The 25,268-nt window shown below is 38.5% G+C and overlaps 1 protein-coding gene across 1 annotated transcript; it reads right to left on the minus strand.

Annotated features, from left to right (window-relative positions):
• Positions 1-44: 44 nt before the first annotated feature.
• Positions 45-23,243, minus strand: LOC125824809 (polyribonucleotide nucleotidyltransferase 2, mitochondrial-like). Its single transcript, XM_049504195.1, is given in 18 exon segments — positions 45-254; positions 644-1,058; positions 1,060-1,295; positions 1,832-1,975; positions 2,299-2,378; positions 3,182-3,265; positions 3,370-3,589; positions 4,485-4,615; positions 4,792-4,917; positions 6,043-6,178; positions 6,180-6,206; positions 6,323-6,460; positions 6,865-6,984; positions 7,118-7,279; positions 7,359-7,484; positions 7,947-8,117; positions 15,521-15,676; positions 22,894-23,243. Coding segments are annotated over 18 exon segments (2,919 nt in total). The 5' UTR covers positions 23,236-23,243; the 3' UTR covers positions 45-149.
• Between the last annotated feature and the right edge of the window lie 2,025 nt (positions 23,244-25,268).

Raw genomic sequence — 25,268 nt, forward strand, 5'->3', positions numbered from 1 at the left:
TCGCAACGATCTGCACGTGCTCTGAGAAATGCAGGCTTTTGAAACAGATTTCAAGCATAGGTGTCTTGTGATTCCCTGTCAATTTTCTTAGTTGACATTTTTTACAGCCTGCAGTTTCATGCTTTACTTTGGTATAATAGCTCCTTAAATTACTCTTCTTTCACCAAAGACAATACTGGAATCCCTTTGGTTGAAAAACTTGAGCACTTCACCCACAGCTCATCACCCACCTCAAAGTCCCTCTTCATACCAGGCTACACAAAAAAAAGTAAATTTCATTTGACTTGGAATTAGGATCTCCAGGTGAGATAAACGAAATTCTATTATGATGAATATCTAAAAGTGGTACGATGCACAATAGACCCTACTGGGACCATCATAATATTTGCTAAGGCTTTTGTGAATACTACATGGCTAAACAAGGAAAAGAGGGAAAGCAAGCAATGTACACCGATAGAAGCGTAAAAATAAAGGAAGGGTAATTGATAAACAATAACTTGCCGAGCCGAGCAAGGACAAGATAAGAAAAGATACCAAACATTTTGACCACAACTTGCAACTAAGGGTTTCACATAAAGCAGACTTATTAATGTAGAAAGTTGAAAATAACAGAGAAACTTTGAGACAGTAAAGTCAAACATACCTCAAAACGATACATTCCCCGAATCCCACCACCCAAATCAAGCACCAAACCAAGGGCACGAATTTGATGCACTTTTGCTGTTAATCTCATACCAAGCTTTAGTTTGTTTGCACTCATAGGGGTCTCAGACGTAGCATCATCCTTATCTGACCCAATCTGGGAATGCAGGCCTACTTCAGGAGTATGTTTCTGCTCACTTTCATCATCACTTATTAGGTCAAGAATGGCATCCTTGCCTCTTTTGGACTTCTTAGCACTTCTAGAAGAAAAACCGGATTCAAAAAGTGAGGACGGTATCCTTGTCTTCTTCTCAGATTTAGAAGCACTTTGAGATCCATTATCACCTTTCGAATTCAGAGCATCACTTTTTTCCTCCTTATCACACTCGGGCGCACTTCGGATTAGAACTGCTGGTGTTAGTTTCAGGTCCCACAGTAGCACCTTGGTTTTTTTGCTCATTGGATACATCCTCAATGGCAGCCCAAACATTGACCTCTTGACTAGTAGGTTCATCAACAGAAATGCCTGTCTTAGATTTAGGTCTAGGCAGGGTGGCTTTTAATGATAACTTAATATTGCCATGAACGTCCTGTCCTATACACATTAAAGAAAGTTGCTTTCCCACAGATACCACATCTGAAACTCTGGAAACCTAATAGTAAAAAGACACAAATTAATCACAAAACAATAACATGGAAGGACTAGCCACTCTAGCCTAAACCTCCATGCCTCAGACTTTGTTTCTCAAGTGCAAAAAGGACAATTAACTATTTGACTTGTGTGTTTAACATAGCTTTAGAAACTATAAATCTATGCATGATTTACACAATTTTTACATATAGACATTAACCTTTGCTGAATGAAAAAAATTGAGAGGGACCATGGCAGACTGAAAGCAATATTCTAGTTAAATTTCAAAGTTCCAAAGAAAAACTATACACTTGCCCTTGAAAGCAATGATATACTATCCCAGAAGGTCATGATTATTTTCTGCAAATAGTCTCAAGCTCTATTTGCATGGTAGGGGTGAGCAATTGCAAATTAGTAAAGGTAATATCGACTCATGTAGAGTGGGTACTAATTACTATGACTGAGCGAGTTAAAAAAAACTAAGTTTTAAACTGCTAAGATCCCTGGCAGTATAAAGTTTTGATAGCAAGGGAGAGAGAGAGGAAAAAGAGAACCTACCGGGTCGTGTGACAATTCTGAAATATGTAAGAAGCCCTGTTGTCCACCATTAAACTCCACAAAGGCGCCGTATTCTTTAACAGATACAATAATACCTTTATATACGCCTCCAATCTCAATTTCACGTCCAATTATAAAATCAACCTGTCAGCAATAAATTGCAAAGGATGGAATTGGTTGGCTCAGAAACTTTTCAAGAACACTGAAGCCAAAGTGAAGTGAAAAACAAGGTATAGAAACATCTATAGCAATTGAGGAGCTTTCACGACAAACCTTTTTTTTTAATACCTATTTCACCATTCTGTCTTAGCTGTTCACCTTACTTCAGTAACATGATTGTGCTCAATCTCTAAGAAAAATGTTACATGCTAAAACAAGAGGCAGTTTTTCTCTAAATGGAATACAGTGACAAAAGCAGTTTTTTATCTAACCTACAGCAAGTAAACAAGAGGGAAACACAAAATTACCTTCTCCTGTACTTTCTCCATCACCGACTGGTTTTTGGCAATTATAGTAAGTGTTCCATCACTAACGGAGATCCGTGCACCTACATTATGAATCAGCAAGGAGAAATGAATGCAATCTTAGGAGTAACAAAGGAATCAGCTGGAGAAATTAAAAATGAAAACTGCAGTCTGGAAAGAACACCATCACAAGGTGTTTACATATGAAAATGCAGTGCTGTAAGACGTGCATCATCTGTCTCTATGCGTGTGTATCCATTTGTTAGAGAGGTTAGAGTCCCACATTAGTTGGAAAATGGATTGGTCGTCTCCTTATATAGACTGGGCAATCCTCTTTTCGTGAGGTAGCTTTGAGGTTGAGTCCGGACCAAGTGTCATATTTTTTACATGGTATCAGAGTCAGAGTCAGGTCCGCCCTGCTTGGGCCCCATGTAATGTTGTCAATGCTCCAGTTGGCGGTCTGGGGCGTGTGAGGGAGTGTTAAGAGTTCCGTATTGGTTGGGGAATGGATTGATGGTCTCCTTAAATTGTCTTGGGAATCCTTCCTCATGAGTTAGCGGTCTGAGGCTGAGTTGGGCACAAGTGTCATATCGTCACACAACTTAACAAGGCAAAGCGATAATGTGGATAAGCAATATGAAGCAAAGAAAAAACTGGTGTACAAATCAGCATATTAGAAGCCAAAAACAAGTATTCCTGCAACAAGTTTGAAGGGAAGAAAATTCTACTTAAAAAGTCAAGAACAGTTGACATTAGAGCTACATCAATGATCATACGCAAGAGAGGCACGAGGAAAAATACTATTAACCATGCCCTCATGTCAAAGATCACCCAAAGTAACCAGGTAAAAGTAACAAATAAGTCTAATGCAAACTGTTGACTGCACCTGTTTCATCTTCAATTTTCCTCTTCAAAGCACCAACAGGACCAATCAAGCGACGAAGTGCATCATTGCTGTATTTTGACGTAACTGTATTTGAAGCAGTCATCAAAACATGAGCAAAAGAGACATGTCAAATGAAGCGGAACTAGGGAGTATAGAGAAGCATAAGATCAATGATTGAAGCTAATTACCTAGCCGAGGAGAATATATGTCATCCTGAATACGTGGAGCACTTATCTCACGCTCCATGTGCCCAAGGATTTGAAGCCTCCCTTTAAGTGCAGGATCTAGACTCTCACATCTGATATCCAAAGGAATTCCAGCAGGTTTAATATCTAATTGTATTGCAGTTACACCATTACGGGTACCAGCAATCTTAAAATCCATGTCACCCAGATGATCCTCCAGACCCTAGAGAGTTACTTAATCAAGTAAGTAAAACTCACACCAAATTTAGAGAAAGATAGAGACCAGCCTCAGACAAAAGAAAATTAGGATATAACTTAAACCAATAAGCCAGAGGAAGAGCAGCAATATAGACTACATAAGTGGTGATGGTAAGTAAAGTTTTAAAGTTGATTACTCTTGTTTACAGGATTTGCAGTTTTCAATAACATTAAAGTTTTATGAGCATATAGTTCTGGACTTCTGGTGTGAAGTAAAATCTATTCATGCAAGTGCAAGTAAGGCAAAAAGACAAGGTTCAGACGGGGGAAGACAAAGTTCAGAGTGGGGGCTACTCAAGTCAAACAGATGCATAAACACACAAGACCAAGCTACAGCATGAACCAAATGGAGACACACAACAGTGGACTCCACAATCTAAGTTTATACCAAAACAAGGAATAGCAGGTTTTCATAAATTTGGTGAAATCCAAGAGGAACTAAAAGGTCATATGAAAAGTCTAGAATTTCATATTACAATCATAATCATGCAAGCGAGTGTTGGCTGAATAGTAGATACACCTCTTAAAGCCTAGGCCTTTAGTGACTGGATGATTTCACAACTTTAAAGCACACTTTCAAGGTGACAAAATGAATTGATCTTACTCCAGCCGCCGGTATAAAGCAATAGTTTATGAGTTTCCAGTTACTATCTTGAAAAAAAGATCCAAAATCCTAATACCCATTTTGAATACTGAATAAGGTAAATTTTACCACCAAGCCTACATGATATGTACCGAAACTTTCTTCATCCCTTTGGGACATTCATTTAAAGATGCTTCTTTTCCCTCTTTTTGTCCCTCTCACTGAACTTCACAGAGCTAAGACAAACATTCAAAAAGATCGAAACAACAGTCCTCACCAAAATATCAGTCAATAAACGATAATCCTTGATTTCACCAGTTGATGGGTCAACTTCACTAACAAGCCCCATCAACAAACCTGCTACATGTTCTATTAGTGGAATGCCAGAATCCATCAAAGCCATGCTACCTGCAGCAACCAAAAAAATAGGAAGTATGATGTTTGCATTTTGAAAGGAGAACTATAACTTACAAGCACAGACTTAGATCAGAGAAATCTTCTTAGTGCATACTGAAAGTGTGAAAACGTATGACTAATATTTGCCAGATTGAACAACCTTGAGATCAAGAAAATTGAGAAAATACCTCCACAGACAGTTGCCATTGATGTCGAGCCATCAGATGCCATGACTTCAGAATTGATTCGGACTGCATATGGAAAATCATCTTCAGGAGCTAATACAGCAAGCAGAGCCTTTTCAGCAAGAGTGCCTGTAGAAGATTAACCATCCAGTATCAAGAAAATGATCCACAAATTACCCTGGAGATGCTATAATTAGAGAAAGGTAACATGAACATAAATTTGATGAGCAACAGATTTATCATCAAATGGCCATCAATCTTCACCAAGCATATTAGATTGGGTGATAATAAACAAAATCAGAACTCAAATTACTGGATCCTGACCATGTGCAAAAATGTCTATAAGGTAGTCATATGTCAAGGCTTATCACATATGAATCCACAAGAGTTTGTGGCCAAAGAGTTAAATCGTCATTTGAGTTAAGCATCATCAAAGCACAATTTTTGAAAGGAGCATAGTAAGGTAGGTAAAGTCTGGCCTTCACAATTGCATTTTCATTCTTTTTTACTTTTTGGAGTTCGTAGCAAATGAACAGAAAGACCAAGAAACCCAAAAGATGATCCAAGTGGAGAGAGACAAAAAAACTAGAACCAGTTATTTTTTTTGAGAAGGAAAACTAGAACCAGACCCTTCGGGGTGGCCCAGTGGTTTGGGCTTGGGACTTTCATGTTGGAGGTCTCAAGTTCAAAATCCCTTGCCAGCGAAAGCAAGGGGTTTGCCTTCTGGGTCGAGCTCGTCGCAACAGGCTTGCCTAGTGCAGGTTACCTCTCCTATGTGGTTTGCGAGCTATTGCATAGGAGCGGGGTTTTACCCCGTGCGCACCTAAAGGGTAGCGGCTACGGGTTTTCCTTGTCATAAAAAAAAAAAACTAGAACCAGTTATACCAAACGATATAACTATTTATTAATCAAACATATAGAAGAATGCAGGCAACCCTGCCCCCTACTTTACGATATTGCGTGAGAGAGAAATAAGATCTTCTCTCTTTTTCCTTTAGCCAGTATTTGGTTTTTACATGAAATAAGGAAACAACAATAAAACAAGAAAAATAAGGCTAATGAGGAAAGGGAAGAGAGTACATTATCACCTTTTCTCTTCCCTCGTTGCCTTGTTGGTACAAAATGGCATAAATGTTTCCACATATTGAGGTTGATTACAACTGCAAATTGACATTCTAGTATTAAGGTCCATTTACAGCTTTCACTAACTTCAGAAGCAGACCATATTATAAACTTGAGAACTAACTAGCTTACCATGACCAACTTCACACCTATTCAAGCCAGTTTGTTTTCCAACTTCATTTGTACAAAATGGTGGAAAACTATAATGCAGCATGAAACGCTTGCTTGAAGGACCGACCAGTGAATCCAGACGTTGAGCATCCCCAGGGGGCTCCAAGGGTAACAGTGCAAAAGACCTGTATAAACATCTCATAAGGGATAATGAATGGCAACAAGATTGCATATTAGCATGTGATGATAACCCTAAATCATAGTACATCCTGTGTTTTTAGTGAAAAATGAACATACTGACCTCAGTATCCCCTCTTGAAAAGATTGCAAATCCATGTAATACAGGTAAATTACCAGCTTCACAGTACAAAGGCCGAACTTCGTCAAGACGCCTTCCATCCACTCTAAGCCCTTCTGAAATGATCCTTCTGCGAACAACCTGATGTTGTCAGAAACTTGAGGAGGTTAACATCACGAAGTGATATTAAAAGATCAAAACCTTACTTTATGATGTAAAAAGAAGCCCAAACAAATATTCCTTAAAATGCAGTAACTGAAGTATTGAAGTCTTTATTTAGATTATGTCAGATGTTTGCTATTGGACTTATAAAGCCAAAAACACATGCAACCTACTATTAACCGATTAGGAGGGAAGTACACATTATTTTGCCAAAGATCAAATGCATGAGGAAATAACCTAGAGGGCCAATCATTGATCATGTGTTCCTCTGCAATCAACAAAAGGAAAAGAAGAAACAAAATATTTTCTGTTTATTAATGATGTAAAAATAAAAACTCAAAATCAGAAGCACAAAAGATAAACTTCAGCATCTACAAGCATACCTGCTTCCTCACTGTATCAACTGTTTTTGGTAGAATTTTTAGGCCTTCCTCATCACCTTCTTCCTTAAGAGCTCTTTTAACGTCTTGTGTGATTTTTTCTAAAGCTTCTCCACGCTCGAACTGATTGAGAATGGAAAACATAGTATTAATGAGATGAAAAGAAGGTCCCTGCTGCCTTTATTAATAGACTATAACATGAATAGTGAAAAATAGTGAAGTCCCTAAATTCATCTTGCAGTAAGAAATTACATACCTTTCCATAAGTAGGGTCTGTAAAAACAGCTTCTATAGGTTCGTTGGCCAGATTCTGAATCTTTTCAAATGTTTTTTCTGATACCATAGACAGCTTATACTCTTTCTTCTGCTTACCAGCTTTAGCTGCGAGTCTAATTTGAGGGTCAAGATGCTTAACAGCCTGAATATTCAAAAAATCAAAATTACTGGTTTGGAGTAATGGAGCAGCAGTGACAAATTGATAGCCAGCAATGTCTGACCTCTGGATGAGCAAGTCTCAAAGCAGCTTCTAAATCCTTTTCAGAAATTTCACGAGCTTGGACGTCTATCATCAAAGTTTTATCCCTCGTACATGCATATACCAAGTTAAGATCACTGATGCTAAGCTGCATGACATCTAATAAGAAGACTTTAATCAAGGGACAGGACTTCAATTACTGGTGAACATAATTGGCATCAGTGACAACAATTAGCATAAGACACATTGGCAGTTGGAGTTGCCGAGTAGCTTTTTGTTATATTCTCTTACTATGTAGTTCTTCCTAACACTATGGAAGAGAAATGGCTTACCTAGTATGCAAATTCTTGGAAATGTAAGCTAGTTATCCACTATTGACACCCAGCAGTGGCTACATAATCGAGAAACTACAACTTCTGCATGAGACCCAAAGCTCCATTTCAACCATCTTCTGTTAGAGTGTAAACAAGTACAGCACCTAAGGATATGGCCTAAGTTCTCAAGATGCCAGGGTCATAACTGCCACCAGAACGAACGTCGACTTGCTGAAATTCGGAAGTCTTAATGTTATAAATTTATCCTGAGGATGCCAGCTGATATAAGATATTACCTCCTCCATGCTTGGATTTACAACAAATTGACCTGAAATCCTTCCAATACGTATTACTCCGATTGGCCCACCCCAAGGAATATCTGACAACATTAGAGCAGCAGATGATGCATTAGCTGCCAATATATCTGGATCTTGTTTCCCGTCAGACGAAAGCACACTTGCCATTACCTGGGGAGAATGCGAGTCAGCGAAGCTTATAGCCACCAAACAAACTACTACTATCAAATTAATTGCAAGAACAAGACACCAGCTTACCAGAGGCAGCTCAATGCCTTTAAAAATGAGGCATCCGGCTTAGGCCCTGATGCAAGTCTACAGATATTACAAGTTAGTTAGTGGATGATGACCAATAGTTAATTGGGGTTCATTAGTTAGTTACAATTCTGTTATTTTGTTATAACAGTCAGTGTAGCAGTTGATTTTAGTTGTGGAATATATCCATATATACCATGTAAAGGATTAGAGTTGATTCATTGAATGATAATACATTTCTCCTTCTTCTAAAATTCTCTCTCTTCTAATATCTCAGTTCTTCGAGTTCAAAGCTCCTAGAATTGTTATTCTTAATTGATGCTTAATTGACTGCCATTATGCATCAATTGGTATTAGAGCTAGTGATCCTTGGCATGACGGTGACCAATAGTAAGAATCAAGATAAATCAGTGGAAGAAATGGATGATCGATTAGCCCAGATCCAAGATTAGTTGACGAAACTGATGGAAGGGATGACTAGCATGAATGACAGGAATTCACAAACAGAAAAGGAATTGTATGAGATCAAGGACACCATTGGTCGACTGGGAATGAAGGGCAAAGAAAAGGGACTGGGAAGAACAAAATCTTCAACTGATAGAGCTTGTTCAGCTTAATTCCAACATGAAATCAGACAAAGAAAAATCACAGCAATTCTGGTAATCTCTTTACTCGATTTTCTAGATTAGAATTCCCTAGATTTTCTGATCAAGATTTATGAACTTGGTTGTATAAGGTGGACCAATTCTTTGCTATGGATGAGGCTGCATTCGACCAGAGAGTACAAATAGCTTCAATTCACCTGAACGGGAGGCAATTGCTTGGCATAGGTCGTATATGAGGTCAAGAAGTTGTGTAGCTGATCTTTCATGGATAGAATATATCTTGGCATTGAATAAAAGATTTGGGGAAGAGTTTGAGGATTTCATGGAGGCATTGAAGAGCTTGACTCAAATAGACAAGGTGAAGGAATACCAAGCTGAGTTTGATAGATTATTAACGAGTGAATCTATCAAATGAGAATACTATCAGCTGTTTTTTGGGTGGGTTAAAGCCAGAACTAAACAAATCTATTAGGATGCAGTCACCAAGAACACTACTACAGGCCTATAAACTTGCTAGGCTACAGCCTACAGGAGGTTGTTTTTGATGGACAAGCTAAGAAATGGGGTTTGAAACCTATGGTCAGGCCAGTATAGGGTCCAATTCTACCTACTCCTACTCATGTTAAACCACATTTCTCTCAAAAGCCGCCATTGATACCAAATTCCACATATAGGAAACAAGTATAGGTCGCCAAACCTAAAAGATTCACTGGTAATGGGTTGGGAAGGAGGTTGACTGCTGCGGAGATGGATGAGAAACGGTTAAGGGCCTTTGTTTTTCTGTGATGGTAAATATGTGGTTGGTCACATGTGTAGGTCCAAAAAACATTTTTTTCTAGTGGAGAGAAGATGAGGAGCTGGTTCAAGAAGAGGTAGTGCAGGACCAAATACAGGAAGACAATGAGGAAGTTGATGAATACATGACCATATCCTTACAAGCTTTCACAGGAGTGACAGGTTATCTGCTTTCATGAAAAGAAACCCTTGCAGGTTTTAATTGATACTAGGAGCACACATAATTTCATTGATCAAGAAATAGCCAAGAGGTTAAGATGTCAGCCCACTACTATTAGTGTTGCTGATGGCAGGAATGTGCAAATAACTTCAGTGTGCAAAAATCTAATATGGCTTTTACAAGTTACTACATTTGCCTCTGTTTTCTTGTTGCTACCATTGGGTAATGTGGACATTGTCCTGGGGTAAAATTGTTAAATACCTTGGGTAGAATCTTGTTTGATTTTCAGAATAGAACCATTGAATTCAGGTATCAAGGCAAGAAACATGTCTTGAGAGGAGCTAGTAGTCAGCTGAAGTCAACAGGGGCCAAATCAATAAATAAGGTTGATGCTGATGAGACTCAATTCTTCATGATGTCATTATTATTTGGTACAGAGGATAGGCTGCAGTGCTACAACATTCATATTGGTCAAGGTAACTTAGTTAATCCAGCATTATCCTTATTAATTGACCAATATGCCAGCATATTTGAGATTCCTACTACACTACCACCTCATAGAAATTCTTTTGATCATCGCATACCACTGGTTGAGTCTGCCAACCCAGTGAACAAAAGACCTTACAGGTACTCAGTGGTCAAAAGGGTATCATAGAGAAACTTGTATAGGAAATGATAGATTAGGGGGTCATACAACATAGTAATAGTCTTTATGCCTCACCAGTTGTGTTGGTTGGCAAAACGGATGGTAGTTGGAGGCTTTGTGCAGATTACAGAGAGCTGAACAACTTGACCATTAAAGACAAGTTTCCCATACCCATTATAGAGGACCTATTGGATGAGTTAGGAGGTTCCATGGTATTTTCAAAGATTGACCTCAGAGCTTGATATCACCAACTGAGAATGTATGAAAGTGACATTCACAAAATTGCCTTTAAGACTCATGAAGGATACTATGAGTTTTTGGTAATGCCGTTTAACTTAACTAATGCTTCAGCATTCTTCCAAAGTCTTATGAATTTAGTTTTCAAGCCACTATTGAGAAAAACAGTTTGTCTTTTTGATGACATACTTATTTACAGTTAAAGTATGGTCGATCACATTGAACATGTGAGACCGTCTTTGACCTAATGCAGAGATTCCAACTATATGCAAAAATGTCCAAATGTGCCTTTGGAGTGCCTAAAGTGAAATATCTAGGTCACTTCATTAGTGGTGAGTGGGTGTCTACAGACCCCAAGAAGATTGTAGCAGTAGCACAATGGCATATTTCCAGCAATATCAAGCAGCTGAGGGGTTTCTTGGGACTTGCTGGATACTAGAGAAGATTCATACAAGGATTTGGATCCATTGGTAAGCCATTGCATGACTTAAGAAGGATGGATATACTTGGACTGAGGATGCCACAACAACATTTGAGGAACTAAAGCAAGCCTTAATTTCTTCCACAGTATTGGCTATGCTTGATTACTCTCAACCTTTTGTGGTGGAAACTCATGCAACTGGGAAGGGAATTGGTGTTGTGCTAATGCAACAAGGCCACCCTATAGCCTATATTAGCAGGTCACTGACTCTTAGACACCAAGCCATGTCTGTCTATGATAGGGAATTAATGGCTCTTATATTTGCTGTCACTAAATGGTCCCACTATTTGATAGGAAGACCCTTCATTGTCAATTCTGATCTAAAAGCCTTGAAGCACTTGTTGGAACAAAATCTCTACACTGACTTCCAGGTGGCTGGTATTTCCAAACTAATGCTTTTCTACTTCTCAATTGAATATAAGTAGGGTATACACAACAAAGTTGTTGGTGCCTAATCAAGGAAGCCTGATGCCTGATGCTGAGTTATTAGCTATCTCCTTATTGACACCTAATGATTCTCTGTATGAGCAGATCAAGGGAACTTGGTTAACTAACGCATCTTTGCAATCTCTGATTATTAGACTACAGGTTCAGCCTTTTAAGTCTTTTACTTGGTGTAATGCTCAGCTTAGGTGGAAGGGTAGATTGGTGGTTGGAGCCAATTCCCACTTGAGAAAGACAATTATTTCATTGTGGCATTCTACTACACATAGTGTTCATTCTGGCATGGATGCTACCATTAAGAGAATACCGTCTCTATTTTATTGGAAGTCTCTAAGTCAGGATGTGAGGGACTTCATCAACAAATGTGATGTCTATCAGAGCACGTGTATGATGTTTCTGCTTATCCAGGCTTACTTCAACCTTTGCCTATTCCAGATGGAGTGTGGCCTGATGTGTGTTTAGACTTCATTGAAGGCTTACCTAAGTCTAACGGCAAGAATGTTATCTTGGTGGTGGTTGATAGGTTGAGTAAATATGGCCATTTCATGAGCCTACAACATCCCTATACTGCTCAGTCCATAGCACAGTGCTTCTTGGACAATGTTTTTAAACTTCATGGCATGCCAACTACATTGACAAGTGATAGAGATCCTGTGTTCCTCAGCAAATTTTGGCAAGAATTGTTTACAATACAAGGGGTTATGTTACAGAGGAGTACTACTTATCAAACTCAAACAAATGGACAAACAGAGGTTTTGAATAGAACATTGGAAACCTATCTGAGGGTGGCTACTCAAAACTCATTGTTGCAAGGATTCAAAGTAGGCAATTTATCAGGGGTGGATATGCAGATATGTCACTTGCTCTATGCTGACGACACTATCATATTTTGTGAAGCTAAGGAGGAACAAATTAGAATTTTCAGAATGATATTGGTAGTCTTTGAGGCGGTCTCAAGCTTGGCAGTCAATTGGAGGAAGAGTTGTATATATCCCATCAAAGAGGTGACACAGATCCAGGCCTTAGCAAACATTTTGGGGTGCAGAATTGAAAAACTCCCAACTGTTTACCTAGGTATGCCACTTGGAAACAACCATAAAGAGCTAGTGATATGGGATGGTATAATTGAAAAAACTGAGAAGAAGCTGGCAAACTGGAAATCTCAATATCTATCCTTCGGTGGGAGAACCATTCTGATAAACTCTGTACTAGACTCTTTACCTACCTATGTGATGTCCCTATTCCCTATGCCGGCCAAAGTGGAAGAAAGACTTGATAAATTAAGGAGGGATTTTCTTTGGTCGGGAATCAAGGAAGGTAAAAGAATACATCTTGTCAAATGGCAAACTGTTTTGCTGAGTAGAAGCTCATGGGGGTTAGGGATCAGAAACTTGGGGCTACAAAACAAGTGCTTGTTGGCAAAATGGTTGTGGAGGTTCGGAAGAGAGTATCAAGCACTTTGGAAGGAAGTTATCAGTAACAAGTACGGCCAGAATAGCCTATGGGTTTCCGATATGGTGAATATCCCGTATGGTGTCTCGGTGTGGAGAACTATCAGAAATTTATGGGGTCAACTACAACACAATATTAGATACAAAGTGGGGAATGGGACTAGGGTTCTTTTCTGGAAAGATCACTGGATTGGTCAGGATTCCTTGATGTCTTCCTATCCAGATATATATATCCTCAGCTCATCTCAAGATGCAATGGTAAATGAGGTATGGTCTGAACAAGGGTGGAATTTTAGCTTCAGAAGGTTACTAAATGACTGAGAGATAGGGAGAGTAACCAAGATGCAACAAACACTAGATGATTTCAAGGGCACAAATCTGGAAGTTGATGTAATGATTTGGAAACACAATCATGATGGTATGTTGTCAGTCAGCAGATTGTACAATATGAAAGTGAAGGAACTTCCAGGGGAAATCTCTGGACCATGGAGTAAGGTATGGAAAAATAAAGTGCCAACTAAAGTGAGGTGTTTCTCATGGCTAGTGGCTAGAAGGGCATGCCTAACTCATGAGAAGCTGCAAAGAAGAGGCTTTGAAATAGCTTCCTGGTGTTGACTGTGTAGTGAGACAAATGAGACTAATAGCCATCTATTCCTCCATTGCAAAGTCACTGCTCAATTATGGGCCATTTTTCTAAGCAGAACACACATAAACTGGACAATGCCAGAACACACTATAGACCTTCTTAATTGCTGGGTGAGAAGAAGGGGGAGTAAGAGCCAGAAGAAATGGTGAAACATGATACCCTCTTGTATATGGTGGACTATTTGGAGAGAAAGAAACAAGAGGTATATGGAAAATATTGCAGAATCAGTACAAAAGATCAAATGGCGTTGTATGAAGACCTTCTGTTTTTGGTGTAATGAGGAGGGTATAGAGGATGCTGGACAGATTTTAATTTTTTTCTCTTCTTTATAAGTTTAGTAGCAATTTCTTGAGTTGGTCTTTTTTGGGTCACTGATGTAAATCTTTTTTATGGTTGCCAGCATACCCTCATTGTTGAGGAATACAACTTTACTTTATCAAAAATAAAAAACATTGGAAACTTATCTAAGATGTTTTTGTTCTGTTAGCCCTAAGGAGTGGTCCAGTTATTCACCACTTGCTGAGTGGTGGTATAAACTACTTACCACACTGCCCATTCACCTTCCTTACTTAGCAGGTGAGTCTTTATATGATATGGTAGATAGATCATTGGCTACTAGAGAAACAATCATTCATCTTTTGAAGTTTCATATTCAAAGAGCCCAACAAAGAATGAAAGACTTGGCTGATAGACAGAGGTCTGATAGATGTTTGAGGTAGGAGATTGGGTTTACCTTAAGCTGCAACCTTATAGGCAAGTTTCAGTTGTTGTTAGACCCTTTAACAAGTTGGTTGCTAAGTATTTTGGTCCCTATCCTGTTGTTTCTAAGGTTGGAGTTGTTGCCTATAAATTACTTTTGCCAACTAATGTCCTAATTCATCATACATTTCACATCTCTCAGTTGAAGAAGTGTCATGAGGTCCCATATGTCATCAATCATCCACCTGTGTTTCACTTGTTCAGTCCATATTGCTCTAGGCCTAAAGGTGTGTTAGACAAGAGGCTTGTGAAAAGAGGCAACAAGGTTGTGGTTCAAGTGCTTGTGAAGTAGACTGCTATTGATTCTTCTCAAGCTACTTGGGAGTACTTGTTTGACATTCAACATAGATTTCCTTCATTTCAGCCTTGAGGACAAGCCTGTACTTTGGTAGGGGGTATAGATGCAAGTCTACAGATATTACAAGTTAGTTAGTGGATGATGTCCAATAGTTAATTGGGGTTCATTAGTTAGTTATAATTTTGTTATTCTGTTATAACAGTCATATAACAGTCAGTGTAACAGTTGATTTTAGTTGTGGAATGTATCTATATATACCATGTAAAGGATTAGAGTTGATTCACTGAATGATAATGCATTCTCCTTCTTCTAAAATTCTCTATCTTTTAATATCTCAGCTTTAAGCTTTGAACTAGATTCTCAGTTCTTCGAGTTCAAAGCTCCTAGAATTGTTCTTCTTAATTGATGCTTAATTGACGGTCACTGTGCATCAACCCCAAAATTTGAAGGCCCAATTTTTTAGTAATAATAAAATTATTATAAGCCTTTTTTTAACAAAATAATATATTATATCTTTTAATTTATTTATCTTTATTTTAGTTCGTTTTGAAACATTAAAATATGTTTCTGTCTTTTTTGCCAATTTGTAAGTTTACTTCCACATGATATGTTTAAGATTACAAGATTAAGTTTTGGTATATATATATCTCTTTAGTTCAAGACCATAGAAAAAATACAATTTTTAATTAAAAAGAAAGAAATAACTTTGCATCTCAAAAATAAATAAATAATTAAAAATTAGGGCTCCCGTTTATTTTTGGCTTCATGTGACTAACTAGCTTGAGCTGGTAACTTACCTACACCTCGTGGTAAAATCCAGGTGAAAAAAGTGGCCTTATGGGCCGATCAATAAGACGACCACATAAAAGTTCACGTTCTTTTGGAGCATCTTCTCTCCTCATGTATGTTGTCGGAATAACACCTTGAGCAGATTGTTTCTCTTGGTAATCAACCTAAACAAACATTGTTAGCACTTACGACCATATAATGAAAAAAAGCTCACAACACTTATTTATATGTGTAAATAGGAAAATACAGACGATGCAAAAAGACATGAAAGAAAAAGGAAAATGAGAAAATGGAAAACATGATCATCATAAGTATGTTTTGTTCGGCCATCAAACATTTAAGAAAGATTTCTGAAACGCCCAATTGAAAACACCGATAAGTCTATTCAGGAGAGTGATTACGGCAAGGGCCGAAGTTGCACTTAGCAACAAAATTGAGAAAGTTGTAACTCCAGTGTTGCAAAAAACTCTGAGATTAATGAACGTAGGGTCGACATAAACAATCGGTTAAAATAGTCTAATGAGAAAGCATCTGTTCACATTCGTAGTTGCAATAAGTTTTATTTTTTGTTTCGAGACTCTTCTTCTTCCTCCCTGACTTCATACTCGCTCTAACCCAACAAAAAGAGCAGAGTTCCATTTGGTGGGTGGGTCTAGGGCGAACGAAAGAGATGTGTAGCAGAGGGCAGGTGAGGCATTATGTCGTTGAACAGAAAGAAATTTGCTCTTCCTGCGCTTACGCGCTTGCCATTCGTGTCATGCTTTCGGTCCGGAGTTGCGGCGCTACTTCCCATTCTCGTTCTTGACTTTTAGCTTCATTCGAGTGAAGAAGAAGACCTTAGCAGATGGTTCATCCCCCTTAATCAAAAGATTAATTAATAATGGTGAAGCCTGATACCCACCTACGACTTTGATTGTTATTACTTTTGCAGGAGCTATGACGTCATTCCTTGCGGCAACCACTGGAATATTACAGAATGATCTAAAGAGGGTCATAGCTTATTCAACTTGCAGTCAATTAGGCTATATGATCTTTGCTTGCGGCATCTCTAACTATTCGGTTAGCGTCTTTCACTTAATGAATCACGCCTTTTTCAAAGCATTACTATTCCTGAGTGCAGGTTCGGTGATTCATGCCATGTCGGATGAGCAAGATATGCGAAAGATGGGGGGGCTTGCCTCCTCATTCCCTTTTACCTATGCCATAATGCTCATGGGCAGCTTATCTCTAATTGGATTTCCTTTTCTAACTGGATTTTATTCCAAAGAGAAAAAGTCTGTAGGCCCCTACTTTAGTTCTCTTTTGGGGGCTTACAAGGGTGTTCATTTCCATGTAAAGATCATTTCCTTCCCGAGTACGTTCACCCACTCCGCCAAATACGGATACGCCCCCGTGAGCTTTAGCAATATTGTTAATCAATTCCATAATGAGTACTGTTTTACCCACTCCAGCTCTCCCGAATAGTCCGATTTTTCCTCCACGGTGATAGGGGGCTAAGCTCGCTGTCAAAGCGCATTTTGTGAAGTGTTCTCCTGCCCCTGTCACCTGAGATAAAGTCAACTGGAAACCGTGATCGGAGTCGTGGTTTGAAGATAATGATTTGAAGATTCATTCGACAGAGAAGGGTGTCTTGGTTGCCGATACCGAGGTTGAATGAATCATTCCACCTGGCAACAACTCTCTTTGCTGCGAATTCCCTGTGTTAAGCATATGGGCTCTGAAGCCCAGTGAGCACTTTCAGACGACTGCCTGAATCAAATAAGAGGGCAGGACCATCTTTCACTCTACTTAGATGAAGCCCCTGGGATTATTGAACGTAAATCAGTGCACGAGCCTATGCAAACAGGTTTAAAAGCGAAAAAGAAATTCCTTTTTTTGAGCTCCAATTGGACAAATTTTCTGCCGCCCCCTCGGGACTACCAGTAGCTTCGGTTGTTGAATCTCGTGCAAGTTAGGTTGTGGTTGTATTGGCTGCCCTCCTGGGAGAGAAGCACAGCCGCACATTCCCGAGCTCGAGGTTGCGCCCATTCCGCGCGCCATTCTGGTTCCGGAATTAGAACGCCCTCTCCTTCCTGATATCCAAATGAGAGCGGAGCTTCAACACCGGCTGTCCTTATATTTTATCGGGAGGAACGAGCAATCTCACGTACGGTTCTGGAACGGAGATTCTTTCAATTGAATGACGACCGTAACGGATGTCGGCTCAATCCGAAGGAAATTACGCGGAAGCTTTGCAGAATTATTATGAAGCTATGCGACTAGAAATTGATCCCTATGATCGAAGTTATATACTCTATAATATAGGGCTTATCCACACAAGTAATGGAGAACATATGAAAGCTCCGACTTTTTCTTTTTTAGAAAGAAGAGGTCCCGCGGAACCCGAGCCCTATCAACCACTATTTCCCCAGGTTCCTCTTGGGACTCTGTCCTTAGTGATGGAAGATACTGCTGAGGTTATACACCAAGTACTCACGTGATTCTGCTCTGGCAGAAGTGCACGCGCAATTCAGCCTCGAGGTCCAGCGGATCAATCCAGAATTGGGGATCCTTACAGAAGGCAGTTCAGCTTGATAACTCGATAAGCTGTATTGACAGAGCAAAACCACTCTTCAAAGGTGGCTTTCATTATGGATCGGTCGACTTGTCACGATTGATTGCTCACACACAATTAGGTTGACTTGGCTTTCTTGGTATCATACTGTAGCATTATCACCAAGCCAGTCCATGAATATGCCGCACCCAGCAGTTCGAGGAGTTATAGGATTTTGTATAGAATATAAAAAGAAAAATGATTCCATTTCTACCATTATTATGATAATACATATTCCAACCTGCCCTGGGAATGCTCTGCCTGGGTCCTTTTGACTTCTGCGGATTGGTAGTCCCGTCTGCTCTGACGTCGGAATAATCATTATAATATGATGATAGCACAATTCTTGAATGAGGCCAGGGATGAATCGAAAAAGAAATCTTTATTGGTTCTACCTCCTATTTTTTATGAAGAGAATGAATCTTTTTCTCGAAGGATCAGAAAAAAATGGGTCAGGATCTCCTGCGGGAATTTTTTTGAAAAGGAGTAACCGGGATTCTTTGAAGTAATAAGACTATTCAAATTACAATATTCGTGGAGAAAGAATCATTTGGATCCCAATTCCAATAGGACCCCCACGCTTCATTAGCCCATACCGCTCCCGAAAGGATTCCTATGGTTAAAAAAGTCTGATCCATTCGACACGTGCAATTTCTGTTCCGTCGATACGCCCCGCAATTTGTATTTGAAACATTTGTGAGACTTCGAATGGAGTGGTCCGTACGCCCCTCCCCCTCGCCAAGCGGGGAGGATGGCACTACTGGCAAAGACCGTCTGGCATAGTATTAGGGTAGGAGGCTTTCCTTTGTTATAGAAATCGACAGACAAGATTCTAGAACTTCCAAACCAAAGACAGGTCAACAATCGTGGAAGGCCTAGGATGGTCGCTATAACGTCTTTTTCGGCACGTAACAAGGTCCAACGATGAATCTAACATGGATCCCATGCTTTCCGTTGGTCAACAACCAACTAAAGCTCCTAAAGCAAAGAAAGAAATAGACAGACTTAGACGAGGGCATCTTGAACCCCTCTCCCTACGGTCGAGTTAGCCCATGACCTCAAGATCAAGAAGAGCCTGATTCTGAATTATCCGTCGCTACGCTGTTTCCAAGGACTAGCAAAATCAAAATAGCGAATTTCTTGGGTCATCCCGATAAGAAGATGAAGCCTGATCGGGCCAAAAATGAAAGCAATCGAAGGAAGGCTTGCTTTGGTTTTGGTGCATTTCATGTAACAGGCTTGTATGGTCCCAGATATGCAGTTATCTTTCCTGGCCTGACAGTAGTCAAGGGAAAATCACTTGAGCTTTTTCGCTTTTGCTCCTTCTTTCCGGAAAATCCTCCTGCGGGTCAAGGGCTCCTTCTCCCTCCCCTTCTTCAAACTGTCAAAAGTGAGTGACTGTTCATCGGAACTGTTATAGTTCGAATACTCATAAGGTAGGGTCGACGCCCGCCTCCCCCCAAACTGTACTTGCAAGTTTCCCCGCAAAAAGCTCTCCACGACTCCAACTACCGTCCATGTACGATCCATACTAGATCTGACCAACTGCCCATCCTACCTCCTCTACGTTCTTGACAGCCCATCTTTGTCTCAGTAGAGTCTTTCAGTGGCAAGGTTAGTCTTCTAGGATCAACTTGCTTCAAAGTGCTCACATCGAGAATTATTTGCAGATGAAGAGATGTCAAAGGGGCTTCTTAGAGGATTATGTTGGACCTATGCAATCTCGTTACAACGTTCTTTTTTTACAGAGATTTCTGGTGAAAACTTCAATCTTGAAGCAGTATAACTTGTACAAATCTTTCCATTTTCCAAGTCGATTCGATCCATTCGTTCGTAGAGCTATGTCATGAAGATGTGATCTTATCCACCGATGGGTCCAGGCCTGACGAATGATTGATAGGAACGGATTGCCCGGGCTTCCCTGCATCCGATCAACTCATACCTCCCAGCCCTGTAACTTCAACTTAGACTTAGGGCTGGCCTTGCCTTATTCTTGAAGCTACATTCACCGAAGAAATTTCAAAATGAATTGAAAAGAATCCATAATATCATCCATCGTTGGCATTATTGGACAAAAATCACCCAACACTACTTATACTTGCTCTGCTATTCTGCCCAGTTGCAGAAGTTTCATACAAAGGTGTCTTGAACAGGCGGGGAAAAGGCCTTGAGATCTATCTCGTGTCTGGTACAGCATGGTTCCACTCTGCAAGAACACCGAATCATTCTCTTGAAGCTCATCATCTTCATCATAAATGATCCGCTTGCCCCGAAATGACCTGGACCAATAGGGAAATCCCAACGTCAGTAATGTCTCTTTAGCACCCCATACCCTACTACAATTCTTATTTAATATAATAATATTACTACATTGTCATGCCGATGTCTCCCTTACGAAAATGAAGATAAGTCTTTTGATTAGGGGGGTGACAACCGAGGCTTTTAAGAGAAGTTGTCTTAAGGGTTGGGTTCTAGTGGCGGGCTCTTGGGTCGCGAGCCGGTACCCACTACCTGTTCCAGAAACCTCTTTTCTCATAGCTCATAGGTAAGTGTGAAATTAGCCAGTTGTTCCTCTCTCGTTGGTCGAGCTACTTTGTTCCTCAAATAAGTCGAATTCGGGAGCCCCTATTAATGAACAGGGGAACGAAACCATAAACTAAGGCGATCAACATTCCTCTTCCGATTCATTGACTATTCTCACCTTCTACCGGTCAAGTTAGTCCGCCCCTCTCCTTTACTGGTGAGCTAGTCCTCGTTCTTTATTGATCAAATACGAGATCTCGGTATATGATTATTTAAGGTGTCGGGAGGGAAAGTTTCACATAAGTTTTGGCATGGACGTCTTTGATTGGATGGAGACAGATATATAGAAAGTGTGCAGTGAGGGTGCTTGTAAATCACTTGGTAGCCTAGCTCGACCCAAGCAATGCCCAAAAGTCCCATGCCTTTCTTGGTCGGACCAACCCAACCGGCGATTTCCGACAAGTCTTTCTGAATTGGAAGAGCAAGAAGCGGAACTAGAAGAAAACTTTCTTTCTCTTAATGGATAACCAATTCATTTTCAAATATAGTTGGGAGAGTTTTAAGCTGGAGCCTCACGTCACGGAACGAATGTTTTGTTTTCAAATCAGCTTCGAAGAATGGTCGGGAATCTTGGATAAGAATCTACAACGCACTAGAATGCCCTTGTTGACGATCTTTTACTCCGACAGCATCTAGGGTTCCTCGAACAATGCGATATCTCACACCGGCAAAATTTTTTGTATAATTTGCATTTCTTCATTATTATTTCTTGCTTGTAACTAAATGAAATTCAATTATTCCAATAACTTTACTCACGGCAATCGTTTAAGCAGATGAAAGAAAAAACGCATATCAATGGATCCAATAGATATTGATTTTTGCAATTGCAGATAAACAAACCAACCTTTCGGCCCATTTTTTAAAATTATCTTTTTGGTTTGATAATGAATAGAGTTCCGAATCATTTTCTTTTTTTGTAATGAATTAATTGGTCTTTTTCATATGAAGTCCATTTGTTTAAGTTTCTATTTTTATTTTGAGCCATACAACTTTGATTAACGATGCAAGTGAACGTCTACGAAAAAGCTGTCGTAAAGTTTCGTTCTTCGTTCCGTCGTCGACCCTATCTATGTTTCTATGATGGCCCAAGAACACGCCCATTCTTCAGCCGTAAAGAGAGACTTTAGAATCGGATGCGCTCGCCCAGCGACCTAGAGTCGAGACTAAGAGGAATGTATAAACCAATGCTTCCATAGATTCGATCGTGGTTTACAATTATAGCTTTCATACTTGTTTGTTTCTTTTTATTTCCTTTTTTTTATCATCTTCTAGATAAAGAATGAACAAGAGTAAAAACGAAGCTGATTCAAATAAAGATTTCTCTGGTACCCAGCTACCTGCTCGTCTAACTAATGTACTGATGTAATTCCATGCAAATATGGCTACCCGGCGAACATGAGGTCCCACTCACTATTCATGGCCAGACAAAAAGGGACCACTAGCCTAGAGAATCAAATAGGGCCTTTTTGATCTCATTCGTATTCCAAGTTCGTTAGTAATCGTTTACGGTGGGTGGATAAGCAGGAAGGGATCCCTGTGGTTAGACTAACTGGCCGAGAAGGCTAGTGAGGTTCCTGCTATGGTGAAGTGAAAGATCTTTCACTATAGTGGGAAGAAGACAGGTGGGAGCGAGCCGAGAAACGTAATTCTTTGGTAAACACAACTCAACGTACTGATAGGAATACCGATAGATCGCTGGAGAGATGGGTAGAGCAAAACCCGCCTCACCCAATGTTGGGACCAGATCTATAAAATCCCAAAATGCTACCTACCAAAATCTTAAACAGAAAATGTGAGATATCTTGTCAGCTTGAAGTTAATTCTATGAAATATAGAAAATAATGTAAATTGAAGTTGTGAAAAAAAATAAAATTTAATATGTAGTAACACATGTTTCACTTCTCCAAAGCAGCACAAACTCCTCAAGTATTTCTGCTGTACTATAAATCTTAAACAAATGTGAGATGTACTATAAATCTTAAACAGAAAATGTGAGATATCTTGTCTCTATGTTAGAGCTTGAAGTCAATTCTATAAAATCTAGAAAATAATAAAGATTAAAGTAGCAAAAAAAGAATTCCGGTGTGTTTTAGTGTTGTATAATTTCATAGCCCTTCAAGGGAATATTAAGAAAGCAATATTAAAAAGAATAAGTTTTTTTATTAAAAAAAAAAGGAATTCAGAAATGTGATGAACATACTATACTGTAAGAGGCAAAAAATCACGAAGTGCGTCGCCTTTAGATGAAGCGACAGTAGAGAGGACTTTCGTCTCTTCCATGGCTAAAATTACAGAGCCATTAGCAAACCTCGCAATCTTTCCAGTTTCTAAAGTAATTTTGCGTGATCCAATCTCAAATTCCTGAGAAAATGTCTCGAGAACCTTCGTTCCAGCAACAGGAATATCTGTATCAGCCATTGACGGTGATGTGGACGGCGCAAAGCCAAGACGACCACTGCAGATTGTACGAAAACCAAATCTTCGCCATGTGAGAACGTACGGTAAGTTGCAGAGAAGTGGGTTTATTTTGTTTCTTACAGACACCATTACAGAGTTGAAAGGATAAGTGGAAATTGAACGAAGGAAAAAAAACAAGAAACTTGCTTAGGGTTTAAGGATTTTCTCCTAGTTGCAGTGGGGTTTTAGGAAACTCTATGAACCGGGTCCAGAGCTATCCCAAATTACCAAAAATTTGCATTTTCAGAAAATTAACAAAGAAATAAATATTGCAATACCAGCTACAATTTATTAATTAAATAAAATAAAAGTCATACTAATAGATAAATTTGTCTTTTAACTTAATTTTATTTGACATTTATAACCTAGTATATACAAATAACCACTTAACGTCTCTTGCTGAATATTTGTTGTCCAAGCAGGGATTACAAAACTGATAGCATCCAAAACATTAATCTTTGCTGGATCAGTTTGTCCCACTTCATAGCCTTCTAATATCATACGATAAAATTTGTTACGATAATACATCTTGAAAGCTCTTATTATCCCAGCATTACAAGGTTGAAATTAGTAAGATATAATGATTTTGATGTATTCGTTGTACTTTATGTATAATATATTTTTTTTATGTGAAATCAATAAATATGATACAGAAATTAGTAAGATACAATGATTTTGATATAATCAAAATTAACCTTCATTAAATCTCTAACCGTTCTTTAAATTAATAAATATTAATTTATCGATTAGTTAATATCTCTTAAAAATAATAAAATTTCATGATCCCACCTATATTAATTTATAGTGGTTTTTCTGTATGTACAACTAACCACTTAATATCTTAGGTAGATTATAAGATATACTATTTAAGTTGAATATAAGATATATCATTATTAATTATTTCAAAAAATAAAACCAGCAATACAATCCAAAATAGAGTTTACATTTTAAGCAAAAATAATCAAATATGTCTCTACACTAAAAATTTAGTAATTTTATCCGTTTTTATACTATGATTATAATCTAGTTATTAGAATTAAGTCATCTAGTTTTGTTTTTTTGTTCTTGGTGTAACTCAAATACGAGGAAATCTAAAGTTATAATTAAAAATAAAAAGGTAAACTTGAATATTATTTCCCAGTAGTTAACAAGTGAAATTTATAATTTTAAATTAACGCTCAACTAAATATAAAGACAAATACGAAATAATTTACTAAACATTAAAAATATTCAATTTAGAATAATACACCATTTTTTTCAATCGCCCCTCCAACAAATATTTTTGACCAAAATAAGCCATTATTAAAATTAATTTACCAAAATATTATTATTTTTGAAATTTTACAAACTAGTATAAACGTATTTCTTAGGCTATATTTTATTCAAAAATCTTTAATGAAAAAAATGACGAAGTTCTGACGGAGTAAACAAACATAAACGTTACTGTCAGTAACATTTTATAATTTATTATTTTAAGGCATGTTTTACAATAAAAATATTACTCACAACAATATTTTACTAAAATACCTTGTATGAATAAAATGGTAAAGCTCTTTCAATGGAGATTCTTCCTCACATACAACTAGGGAAATTGTTCGCGCTTCGCGCGGCTACAAGAAATATTTATTGGACAATAATATAAACTAATATTTATATTCATGTTAGTATCAGATATATAAACAATATTGATATTCTCTTCATATGTGATATGATACATTTTTTCATCTTTTTTAAATATATACAACTGATTTTTTTTTTACATGTTTTAAGTGCAAACTATTCATATGTATATAGTAGAATAAATTATTTACCATGGTGAAGTAATGTCACGACCCAAAAATGGACGTGATGGCACTTGTCTTAACCCACCAAAACCAGTCAGCCTAAAACACAACCATTACAATAAAATGCAGAATTTTTTTATAATAAACTCAAATATATCCCCAAAATTTGGTTGTCACGTGTACAAGTCTCTAAAGTACTACAATTGAATCAAAAGAAAAATACAAGTCTCATATGACATTGTTTCTAGAGTAGAACAAGATCATAAACAGGAGTAAGAAGGATCGCTGAGAAGACAAACAACTACCTCAAAAATCTCCCAGAAGCCTTGGAAAAGAAGA

This window comes from Solanum verrucosum, unplaced genomic scaffold (genome assembly GCF_900185275.1).
Source record: "Solanum verrucosum unplaced genomic scaffold, falcon-dt-bn FXZP01001111.1, whole genome shotgun sequence".
Lineage (NCBI taxonomy): Eukaryota > Viridiplantae > Streptophyta > Magnoliopsida > Solanales > Solanaceae > Solanum > Solanum verrucosum.